The following is a 12,190-nucleotide window of genomic DNA, read 5'->3' as shown; positions in this document are numbered from 1 at the left end:
AATTGACCAATCAGGACAAAGAAATTATGCTTCTGATTAGTCAATTAAAGGGCGTTTTCCAGCAAGGTACACACTTAAGGCTTAGAGCTTAAATCACTATTGTAGACCGACACTAAAGCTTAGGGCTTAAATCACCTATTGTAGACCGGCACTTAGAGATTAGGGCTTAAGGCAGCGCGAGAAATGTTTAAGGCCGAAAATACGTCAGAGTTTAGAGGTTAAGTCATAAGGTTTAGGGCTTAAATCGCCTATTGTAGACCGGAACTAATAATATTATTCCCTGTTCCTATTGGTGGATAATTTCTATTTCCTGTTCCCCTATTGTCTGTTGCCTGGCATGCAAGGCCAGTGTGCAAGGGCCTTTACGTTGCTTATCGGTTGCTATGGTGATTTTGCAAGATGGCGGAAAGCGGAAACTTGGTGCTTCGCAGAATGTGACGAAAATTCGTCCGAGTAGATAGCACACTTTGTTACTTACACCATGGCTAAATCAACTTCAAACGCGGGATGGGCGGATGTTATGCAAAAGATTTTAAGAACAAATAAGCCAAAGAGAAAAAAGACAGTAGTACTAGCTAAGGCAAAGAAATTGTGCGATGTAAAAATAAAAGAAAAAAAGGAAGATGTTCCTTTTGAAATTGATGGTATTAAAGATGTGACTGAAATAAGAGAACCTAGTGTCAAGACGGGAGAGCATATTGTACATACTAAGCCAAGAATAAAAGAGAAGAGTTTTGGCATTCGAGTAAAACCATCCATTACAGATCAGGAACGTGAAAGAATGTTACAAAAAATAGCCACAAGGTAATTTATATCACATTTGCAATTTCTGTTCACTGTCTCTTGTGTTTGTTAATAAATTTTCTGTTATATTTTGTAGAGGAGTCGTGCAACTATTTAATGCAGTAAGACAGCAACAAATGAGTATTAACACGAAATTATCACAAGCAGGACCATTAGAAAGAAAACGCGAGCAGGCACTCAAAAGCATTGATAAAAATGCCTTTCTTGATATTCTTATGGGTGGCAGTAAAAGTATACCAATTGATAGTACTGTCAAATCTAAAAAATCTGTAGAACAGACAAATAATAAAGACAAAGTAAGTAAGATTTCTGTATGTACTATTTTCTATAATATATAGATGTTAAAATACTTCAACATATATTTTTGTAATATTAGTATACCTGTGTATAGCAACATAATATGTTATTGATTTATCTTTTTTAATACATATTAAACTTGTAAACTGTTTATCAAGGCCATATATAATTGTATTTATTGGTACACATTTTTACATTTAATATACAATTGTGCATAAAGGTGAAAATATGTTTGGTTTTTTTTTAGGACGACAAAATATGGGATGTCCTTCGAGATGATTTTGTTATGGGAGCAAAATTGAAAGACTGGGACAAGAATGATGTAGAAGAAGAATATTCATCAGCTCCCGAGGACATGAACAGTGATGTGGATTAAAAACCAAGAAATTTTTTTCGTATGATTTTTTTTCCAAGTAATTATAGTTAGTCTTAAAAAATCGTGATTATCGACTGCGTACATAATCAGCTCAACTCGAAACATTGATATTTTCTGGATAAATATGTAAATACACATTGTGAATTTTCAAAAATTACATTTTATCAATTTATTAATTTGTGCATTCATATGCTATAACTGGCCTTGCCTTCCTTTTTATGATCCATTTTATAATCGTTTTTGTGATTCAGTAAATGTTTAGATATAACAATATATGTACAATGTAAACTTTAGATATTTTTTATTGAGAAACAATTTACTGATACTTATTAATTTATTGATATCGTTTGGACTCAACCATATTTTTTCCATAGATTAAGATTATCTTATAAAGCAATACCTTTCTTTATTGTTATATATCTTTGTTTTATTATTGTGATTAGATTCAAAAGAAAGGAAAAAAGCTTGATCTAAATAATCAGCCATTGTGAAACAAAAATCCTGTTGTCTATATATATTCTCCATTTAGCATTCTAAAAACTAGGAAGGCACATAGTATTACTTATGCTTCACACAGGATTTTATTCTTTCAGTATCTCTCGGTTAATGATTTTTATCCTTATGAGACAGGACAACAATGATAACGTGTACAACTTATATAATTCTCTATAGTTATCTTACATATGTAACGTGTACATAAGAAATGTATCTAAAACCAACTGTTAATATCGTTCACTTTCTGGAGCATGCATGCGATTCAACATTTTGATACTTTGCTGGTATCTGATTATATAATATATTCAATTCTTTCTTTATGTTCTAAAACTTCTATCAATGCATGATACATTTCTTTTCCCTAAACGCAAATTTTTGTTTTTTTCTTTTATTATAGTTTTATTGTTGCTTTATCGTTATTTTCACAAATATTAAAATTATTTGATGTGTTAAATCCCATGTGAATAGTATTATTCAAAGAAAAGTGCGTTATTCTACAAATAATACAAGAAGCAAACATGTAACAATTATTTAATAATGATAGTATTTACTTAATTTATGTACAAAATATTGAAAAAAGAGAAAACATAAATCAAATTGTTATCAATGATGCTTGTGAAACTTAAAAGAGTTAAAGCCTTGTTAAAGCTTGGACGGATTAAGCTAATTTTACTGTGATTTATTTGCTTAAACTTAAATAATAATTTTTGGTGTATGAAAATATCTTTATATTGTGAATCGTCCAATGTTCGTTTTTTTGCAGTTATAGTTTCTTAAGAAGGGCTTTAACTATTGTAATGTAATTTATCGCATGATATTCATCAAAATCTTTTTTAGCTATATTTTATTTTGTAAGAGAATAATAATTGTTTGGTATTCTTGATATTTGTCGTCGTCTAGGATTTAAATAGTACTAAAGATTATCTTTACGTTCTTTCCGATTCTCTCTCTCTCTCTCTCTCATCGCGCAAAAACTTTCTTTCAATATTCAAAAAGTCGTTGTTCAGTTCATAAGGTATGATCGTTTGCCAGTAATATGTTGCGTATGTATATGTACGTGTATGTGTGTGACGGATTTTACTAGTGTCACGTACAATTATTATATTGTCACATATATATGTATATCTCATTTCATATTAACATCATGGTATAATATTTTCTGCACAATGCGATATTTATAATTATAACTTCTGTCGACTCCATTTCCAATTTTTAATTCTGGATTTCAATTTGTTTATGTGAATAAGATTGAAACAATATGCTAATAACTCCTACCTGTCAATTCATCACAACTTTCATTCATCACTTGATTTTCGTACACAACCTTATGGTGTGAAACATTGTATAACATTTATCAAATTTAAAATTGGTATAAAGGGCACGAGTTAAAATTTTTTGCATAAAATTAAAAAAAAAAAAGGAAAAAAATATCAGTACTAGTTGTGAACTAAAATATGATATTTTTTTTTCATAAAGAAAGTTCTTAAAGGAAATAAAATTAATATTAGTGCAAATATTTCTTTATATTTGAATTAAAGAATTTTTAAACAGAGAAGTTTTCTATATATGTACTCTTGAAAATCTCACCTCAAAAATTCGAGAAAATCCAATCTTAAACTCTTCTTACCAATCACTCGAAAAAGAATTACGCACAATTATAAAGTTAAATTACACTCTGCTCTCACGAATATCGGCGAGCGCGCCAAAGTTGCCAGCTTCTTCATCGGGAAATTGAACTCCTTCGGCTTCGTCCCGACTTCCGTCTTCATTTTCCAATCGTCTGTTCCTCGCAAAATATCTAGGATCGCTATCAACGACATTGCGGTTGACTTCGTCCTGCATTTGTGAATGATCCAGGCGCGAATTTCTGGTGCTTTGATCTTCGCGATACATCCCAGAAGATCGCTGATTTTCGCTATCTCGCGTAGCAATTTCGATATCCTCGGGGTCGGGCAATCTGACAAAGATCTGATGTTGGTCTCCGTCTCGGTTCAGCGAATTCCTACGGCTGTCTTGGCTTAGCCTGGAGGCGCTACGGGCGCGGTTTCTCGTGTTCATCAGCTCGTTGCCGGCGACCTGGTGATTATTGCGACCGGTGTGCCGGTGATTTTCGTTCTCGTCGAGCGGAACGCGGAACGATACTTCGTCATGGGATGCGCGGAAAGTTTCGAGGTTTGCATCGTTACTAGAGACACGCGGCATCGTTTCTCGACTGAGTCGATAGAGACCAAGCTCATTATCCACGTAGAAGTTATCCAGTGGATTGCTGATGATAGACGGATTGCGTGAGACATTCCGTCGTGGGTAGCTCTGCAAGCTGGACAGACTCGTCACCGTGGCGTAAGGGTGATACCCAGGTACCGAGTTCAGCGGATTGCCGATGATATGTGGGCAGCTGTCCAAGCTCTGCATTTCGATCTCTTCCTTGCTATCGCGACAGTAACCGCGCATGTCGATCTCGTGCGGCATATTAGCGAATCTGAGAATTGAATTAAATTTGGCACAGTAATAATCAATAGTTCTTTAATTCACACATGTATTACTACCAGTATTTATATACCTGTGCAAGAGAATGTCAGAATAAGAGGGAGGCATATCAGTCTCCTCTTTGCCGTAAATACTCTCGTAAGTAGGTGGCGGAAAACATCCTACAGAGCCTAAGCTATCCTTACTGGGTGTCTCAGCGTCCATTTCGAGGATGCTACCCTGACTACTTTGCAATTGGTGGCGATTCACACTTCGTGGATTTCTCTGAGCGCGCAACACACTATCGCCCAATTCCACTAAATCTAAACCTATCAAAAATATTAAACCCACATCTCTTATCTATTTTAAAAGATTTATCAAAATTTTTACAAGGATAAATAAACTTAATTTAGTATAACTATTTCCCTAATGTGTGTTTCATCAGCCAGTTTTTTAAACAGAATAAATAATTTTTGTCTGATATGTGCTTCCTTCATAATGAAAGATTACAGAATTTAACTTTTTCTTGACTTATTCGACATACATGTTATGTATATTTTTTTTTAAAAAGAAAAGATTAAAAATAATATTTTATATCTCTAGAAAAATTTGTTTCTTGTTTTTTATTCCCTATGCTGTTTTCTAAATATGATTTTTAAATAATTTTATTCATTCTAGCTGGAAACGTGAAATTCTAAATTTTACCTGTAGGATCGGCCTGAAACTGTGTGAAGATCGTACCGTCGACGACGAGCATTCTGCCATGCGGCAGGAGAATGATTGTCGGCGTCCGGCTCGGGGTCCTCCAAACGACAACAACAATGTCGTCTACACAGGGACCGACAGAAGGGAGCACCCCAGCAACAGTAAGCAAAAATGAAGCAGAGAACGGCGAGCATCACCAGGAGGGCAGCCACCCCTTGACCCTGCTGAGCGGCCGCGAGGGTCGGCCCGCCGGCGACGCCTACGCCGACGCCGAATCCACCGCTGCTGCTCATTTCGCCTGCGATTAAATTAACAGTTGTACTTTTTTCATGTGATGCATATTGTTATGTTGGGCAGATATATACAAGACATTTTTATAGATTAAAAAGTTTTCATAGATTTTTTAGCCTATCTGGAATTAAATTTTTCTTAACGAAAGTTTAATCACAAGATTTGTCTCATAATTTTATAATTTTTAATATAAAATAGCTTGATAATAAAATTAATATAAACTCCATTTAAATTAATATGAAAATTGGAGATTTTTTAATCCATTTTTTATATAATAATATACAGTTAGAGTATGTGTGTGTGTGCACGCGCCTGTAAATTAATATTCAAATTATATATATGTATATAACTATAACATATTAAAATGACATATTAAAATTTCAAAGTCAACTTATTTCTTATTTATCGTATATCTTGCGAATAACGATGAATATGTTATGCAAACGCGGACGTAACTGTTACCTATGTGAACTCTCTCTTATGCTAATAGGCCGAATTTCATAGTTTTCACCCTGGATGGTGGACACAAGGTGAAAGTGAAGCTTTATGCGGTAATCGTAATATGTTACATAGGCACCGAGAGTAGGGCAAGCATTGGACACAGTCGATCAATTGCGCGTGTTCGCGTGTAAAGAAATTTTATAACAATCGTCTAATCTACATGACCAGCATGCGGCGCGGCACTCCGAGATTAAAGATATCGTTAAAAAAATAAACACAACTTGATAAGAAATTGACCATCTTGAGAAAGCGATGGTGCAATAACTTGTATCATCGTGGAATTATTTGTACGGTAGTTATATATTGTGAAAAATTAAAAATTCGCTATCTTTTATTATTTATAACGTATTATTTTGAATAATGTATATTATTGTTATTGAAATATATATTATATCGCATTTTGACAAATCATAGTTTAATATGTGATGTAAGCTTATTATCAATTTATTATAAATTATTTTTTACTTTATATAATTTATTAAATTTATATTATAAATTTATATAAATTTTATAGCGATGCAAGTTGCAAAAAATTTACTTGTTATATTGATATCATTAATTAAGCAGAGCAATGCAAATCAGAATCTATATTTAATTTCTATACAGAGTCTCTTATTCATTAGTATTCTCTTGCTACACCGTTGCTAAAGATGGAACAAAATAATAATAACTGCGCAGACAATCTCTAAAAGAATTATGCAAATTAGGAAAATGCTATTTTTATCATTTTATCATTTTATTTATTCTAAAAAATAATTCGATCGTTTTTCATATATCTATAAATTTCGATCGATTTTTATATATCTATAAATTTCGCAAGATCAATAACTATACGTCAAAATTATCCATTTCATTAAATTTATGACAGATGCAAAAATATGAATAAATCAATATTATTTTATGCTCAATTTATATGACCTATATATATGACCTATTCTGGGAACTGCATTTTTATATAGTGTGTGATTTAATAATCTCTCTAATATATTAATATCCTTATATTTTGCAACGCATTATAAATATACATTTGCGTTTTATTTCATTATAAAAACGAGATCATTAAAATTATACGATATGTGCAAAATCCGAATAGCGTGCATCACACATACATACACAATAAGTCAATAAATTTACAATACTTATACAAAATTCATTATGCAAGCGATATTTATTGTATAATATAAATAAAATCGAACAAAGATAATTACCTTGGGCAGTAATATTGTGAAGCCAAGCTATTCCCGTGGTGGTTGCTGACTCCGCGGCTCTGCGCGATCCGTAGACCATGAAAATGATTGAGAATTTGATGAATCTTTCGGCGAGAGAAAATAGGATTATGTCTCCCCGAGAGAAACAGCGATAACGATAATAGTGGCGACGCAATCACATTGACAATCCAATTCCTGCGGCGATGAACGAAACATTTCTTGCGCGTCGTCGAACTTGCGTATCTGCGTTGTGATTCTCGTTGTACTTCCAAAGAGTTCGCCTTTCGTTAAATCGCGAAGATTGGCTAGCTCCCTGACATCGTTGCACTTTTTTCAAATTCGTTAATCTTGAAATTAACATTCAAAATCATTTACGGATCTTTGAACGGATCGTAAATCACGAGGAAGCGAATACGATTTAATCCACAGCACTCCAAGTTAAAAATCAAATCACTTCGCGTGAATCTTTAATTTATGAATTAATAAAAATGGTCAGTTGTAAAATACGAAAAACCGAATGTAATTTATAATTACAATTAGACGGATTGTTGTAGTTTCACTGAAACAAAAAAACCGCACATTTACTTCGATTTTATTACATTAACAGCATAATTTGTATTCACCGTTTCCAAGAGGGTTGCCTCTCTTTCTTTCATGAATCTAATCTATCCGCAATAGCACTCGATATAGTGTACTCGCACCGATTTCTCGCGTGGTCTATTCGACGCGGAGCACATCAAGTGTAAACCGAGAACACTGCCATCGCCATTCTTCAGAAACACTCTTGACCCATTTCCACAACGTCCCCACTTTGTATGTATCAACCTGCTGCGCTGCTTCTCCGACGATATCTCTATTTCTCAATCGGGAGGGAACGCCACTCGTTGCGACCCCGCTCTTGGCTTTCTTGTCCCTCTCGCCAACCCTGCACACGATACACCGCAATCCCTTAGATCGCTGCACTACTCTCCTTGAGATTTATCTTGATTTACCCCTTCAGAGCATTTCTTACACGTCCGTCCTATTTTTCAAGACAGTTTAAAGTCTTTCAAGTGAAAAATCGATACAATTAATTTGATTTTCTTCTCTCTTAAGAAAAATGTTTCGCATTTGTTATTTACGAAAGGAATTTTGAAGGCTTATCTGAAAATTGAGAAGAAAAATGCATTAAGATTTTCTTCAGGAAAATACATATTGTTTTTTTTTATCTTCAAAAAATGACTTGTTAATAGTGTTTCTTAAAATATTACAATGTTTAAGATAGATATAGAAAATGATTATAAAGTATGTGTTTCGTACATAGAGAAGAAATCTTAAAAAAATTTTAAAAGACGAAAGGAAAGACTTACTTCATTCTTGTGAGATAAAGAGCGATGAATCGCGCCTCACATTCCTTTCGCTTCGAAAAAGATTTCTTTAAAGACAGATTTATGCATAGCCATTCAAAAAATAATTAAAAAAGCTTCATTATGCGACTGCTTCAGTAATATGGAGAACGTTCTTCATGTTTCTTTTTTTTTTATTATTTCTGTAATACAAATATTGATTTTGTTTCTTTTTTCCTTCGGGAAATTTACTCTACGTCCTTTGGGAAATTTCGTTGTATCCACTTTCGTTGCCCAGCCTCTTTACATCGAACCATCGGCATACCTCTCAGTCCTTGACGTCACCGACTGCGGGCCAACGCGCGCCATATTATTTACCATCGAGCATTCACCGTCTTCGGACGCACTTAGAAGATAGTAAGGAAGATATTGCTTCCTCGATGAATATCATCACATATTTTTGTTTAACTTTTATTATATTAATATCACCAGTGATTATCTCGTGTTATTTATGCAATATGTCCTAATTAAATCGTATAATAATATAGTAATTAATATTATGTAAATATAATTATTATATTAATAAATTTTATTAATTATTATGTATTTTTCTCATCGCGTTACGTTGTATGCAATTACATTATTCTCCGAATACGCGTTTCTTTAATCTGTAATTAAGTTTTCTAATATTGTCCAAAATTGTTTTCTATGTTGTTCATCGATAAAAAACACACATGTCTCTCTAATGACGCAAATTCATCTTCAGTACTCAACTGTATCTATAGTGATTCAAATTTCTGTTCTTGTTGTTTTGGTAGAAAGTGATATAATCTTATTTCGTTCTATCCATCGAGAGATCCATTCGTGATGACCCAGATTTATTCTCAACACGTCCAGGCTACATCTACCTTAATCACTTTATTTGCGCGTCGACGAGCGTCCACTCTAGTCTTCCTTTTTCTTCTTACAATTTTATTATGTTTACTCTGTGGAAACTGCTCGTCGCAAATATCACCATCATTGTGTATATCGGTTCCACGTTGTAAATATAAGAGTTTTCCACCCCGTATTATATTAATATGTATTTTGTACGTGTGTGTGTGTATCGGTATTTTCTCTTCTTCCTTTTTAAAGATTTTCCCCTATAGGAATATTTTTAGCTCAATATGCACTAACCCGTTCCCTTTCACGTTCACCCTCTTCGCAAGTTCCTCGTTGTTAAACATCGATCCCGCACACATCGGGGTGTTTTGTATCGCAACTAATAACTAATAACGTGTGCTTTATATCTTTCCCATAAAAGTCGATACTGCGACGAAAAATAAACGTCCGTGTCATGACGCGACGTCGGTAGCGAGAACGAGAACGCCAAGCCAGTGGGGCTATACATCACCCACCCTATCCGGAGTCACCCAAAGGGCGCAGCAATCCCGTCGCAGTTCACCCTCTTCGTTTCACTGCGCACTCGTTGCCGATGGACTCGTCGGTGCGATTTCCCCCCTTCCTCACTCTCGTCGCATGCGTATATATGCACGTTGAAGGAGATGGCAAGGGAAAGCCAGAGGAGGAAGGGTGGTGATCCTAATCTCCGGTGCGGGTAAATACTGCAATTTAAAAATTTTGACACGAGTAATTGCATCATTGATAACATTGGATAATAATTTGCAATTAATCAATTTTTTAAGTAAAAAATTTACGCAAATATCATCAAAATCAACATGTATGCGACAATCGAATGAACTCAATACATATGTTCTCGATATATTTTATGACGCGCGCGACTACTGAGAATATATTTTACTTCACATTTTTTTATATAAATATATAGTAATTTGTATAATCCAAACGGATGAGAGATTTATTCAAAAATTATTAATTTTTGTCTGCGTTTTTTTCTCTCTTCTTCTAAAAAATTCCATCAGCATTAAAATTTAAATCGAAATATATATGTTCTTATATATATTAATTTAAAGGCATTTAAATTTGATTTTATATTTGTAGTTTTATAAGTATCGTTTTACAAAAACCGTAACTCACAAAAGTGATTTATAGTTCAAAAGCAAAAAGCGATGTTGTGAGTGCCAAATTCTAAGATATAGGAACAGCAGAAAGAGAGAGAGGAAGTGAAAAGGTCAGGGTGACTGCAATCACCCTGCGACGTTAATGCAGACCTACTTTTTTCCACGATATCGAGGGCCAAGCGGCCCAAGGACCCAGATTTTAGGAATCTCCAAATTGTTAATTTGCGATATCATAACACACTTACAGCAGATCTGCTTGATCTCTGTCGCCAATATGTTATAATGTTATATACATATATTTACATATATTCCGAAGCTCGACGATTAATGTTCAGACATTTAAGAGCATCTCGAGCATTTCAAAATTCAAGGAAGAGTATCCAAGGATTGATTCGAGTAATATCTTCAGATAAAATAAAATGTAAGGATATTTTCCATGGATTCGATTGTGTCAATTAATATTCTGAAAAATAATAATGCAAAAGTTGAAAAGCAGAATTGATTTAGTGCCAGAAAATTACTGTGGAATAAGCATGTAATAATTACGGATATCTAACAATACGAGCACGCCTGTTCGTTTCATATAAAAAGCGGGTCAAGCGGATAGCATCGATTTTATTTAAATTCTCGGTTTTATTAAATAACGGAAATATTTATAAAGTCAATAGAAAATATTTTCATAGTTTTGTGCGATTATACATAATTATACTAAATGACGAACTTTTTGTCAACTTTCTTGTTATCAAATAATTTTTTAAATCTATCAAATCAATCAAAATTTATAAATCTGATGCAATATGAATACCATTAGTTTTTAATTCATTACAGTATTTTTTATATTTGTAAATTTTAAATTCTTTTTCTAAGGCAATGTATCATTTTTATATAAAAAAAATTAGATTCTCAAGAAACAATGAAATAATAAGACACAAAACAATTTTAATTTTTTGAAGGTCGGGGTCAATTGATTTCATAACTTGATATTATTTATTATGTGCATGTATTATAATTGTTTAATGATAATACAGTACCATGTTCCAACATAGGAAGTCAGTAGAGACATCGTTTCTTTTAGTAATAACAATGATGTATAATATAAAACCCGATTTTAATATACATATATCGAAGAGACTATAGATATAAATTTATTTCTATCACAAAGTTGGGAAAGTGTTACTTGTAAGGCCATTACAGTTTTATACATTACTTTTTTCAGTAACAGCATTAATATATTTATTTGTAACAGAAAAAGTAATTTTGATATATTTTTGGTAACGAGTAACAAATTCAACAGTTACTTTTAAAACTAATGCAGCATCATTTACATTATCAATATCTAATAAATTAATTTAATACATTATCAGTATCTAATGATTCATTATAGAAAAAATGTACCAAAGTTATTTTTTCCATTACAAATAAGCTTTATAATGCTGTTGCTAAATAAAACTGAATAATTTTCGTTGTTATCTCTTTTCTGTTCAAGTGCAACAAATTTATTTTGATATTTATTTTAATATTGCTTTAAATGCCTTATCTTATATATAAAAAATAAATGAAATTTGAAATCATCCAAAGTATTATATCCTTTATACCAATATTGATATTGTTAACAATATTGATATCAATATCAATAGTAATATTAATAACAAAATTATATCAATTTTATTATATTTTAAATTTAAAAAAAATTTAAAAAAA

General features: G+C 32.8%; 3 protein-coding genes across 7 annotated transcripts in view; 1 reads left to right on the top strand and 2 right to left on the bottom strand.

The window, feature by feature from the left end:
- Positions 1–362: 362 nt before the first annotated feature.
- LOC115234800 (RRP15-like protein) lies at positions 363–1,976 on the top strand. Its single transcript, XM_029806142.1, has 3 exons — positions 363–804; positions 881–1,100; positions 1,349–1,976. Exons 1-3 carry the CDS (start codon positions 482–484, stop codon positions 1,475–1,477), a joined length of 672 nt encoding a protein of 223 aa, XP_029662002.1. The 5' UTR covers positions 363–481; the 3' UTR covers positions 1,478–1,976.
- On the bottom strand, positions 1,255–7,330 carry LOC115234797. The gene is given in 5 exon segments (XM_029806137.1): positions 1,255–4,451; positions 4,533–4,767; positions 5,144–5,226; positions 5,228–5,441; positions 7,144–7,330. Coding segments are annotated over 5 exon segments (1,422 nt in total). The 5' UTR covers positions 7,223–7,330; the 3' UTR covers positions 1,255–3,640.
- Positions 7,331–8,654: 1,324 nt separating this feature from the next.
- The window catches only part of LOC115234799 (lysophospholipase-like protein 1), a 6,007-nt gene continuing 2,471 nt past the window's right edge, over positions 8,655–12,190 (bottom strand). For 2 of the 5 annotated variants that reach the window (XR_003883954.1, XR_003883956.1), the window contains exons 6-7: positions 10,644–10,952; positions 8,655–10,072 (exon numbers count right to left, since the gene is read on the bottom strand). The gene's annotated coding sequence lies outside the window, so the exon portion shown is untranslated. Of the gene's footprint in view, positions 10,073–10,098; positions 10,953–12,190 lie in introns of those variants that run through there. The other 3 variants (XR_003883955.1, XM_029806140.1, XM_029806141.1) reach the window with 3 other exon arrangements.

The sequence above is a fragment of the Formica exsecta genome, unplaced genomic scaffold, assembly GCF_003651465.1.
Source record: "Formica exsecta isolate Colony F162 unplaced genomic scaffold, ASM365146v1 scaffold207, whole genome shotgun sequence".
Lineage (NCBI taxonomy): Eukaryota > Metazoa > Arthropoda > Insecta > Hymenoptera > Formicidae > Formica > Formica exsecta.
The sequence above is the reverse complement of the archived record's forward strand: the minus strand, read 5'-3'. Positions and strand labels throughout refer to the sequence as shown.

Excerpts from the sequence above, each read along its gene's own strand:
- LOC115234800 (XM_029806142.1), top strand. The coding sequence starts at position 482 with ATGGCTAAATCAACTTCAAACGCGGGATGGGCGGATGTTATGCAAAAG. Across the intron at positions 805-880 it reads TTACAAAAAATAGCCACAAG|AGGAGTCGTGCAACTATTTA; the intron begins GTAATTTATATC and ends TATATTTTGTAG. Across the intron at positions 1,101-1,348 it reads AGACAAATAATAAAGACAAA|GACGACAAAATATGGGATGT; the intron begins GTAAGTAAGATT and ends GTTTTTTTTTAG.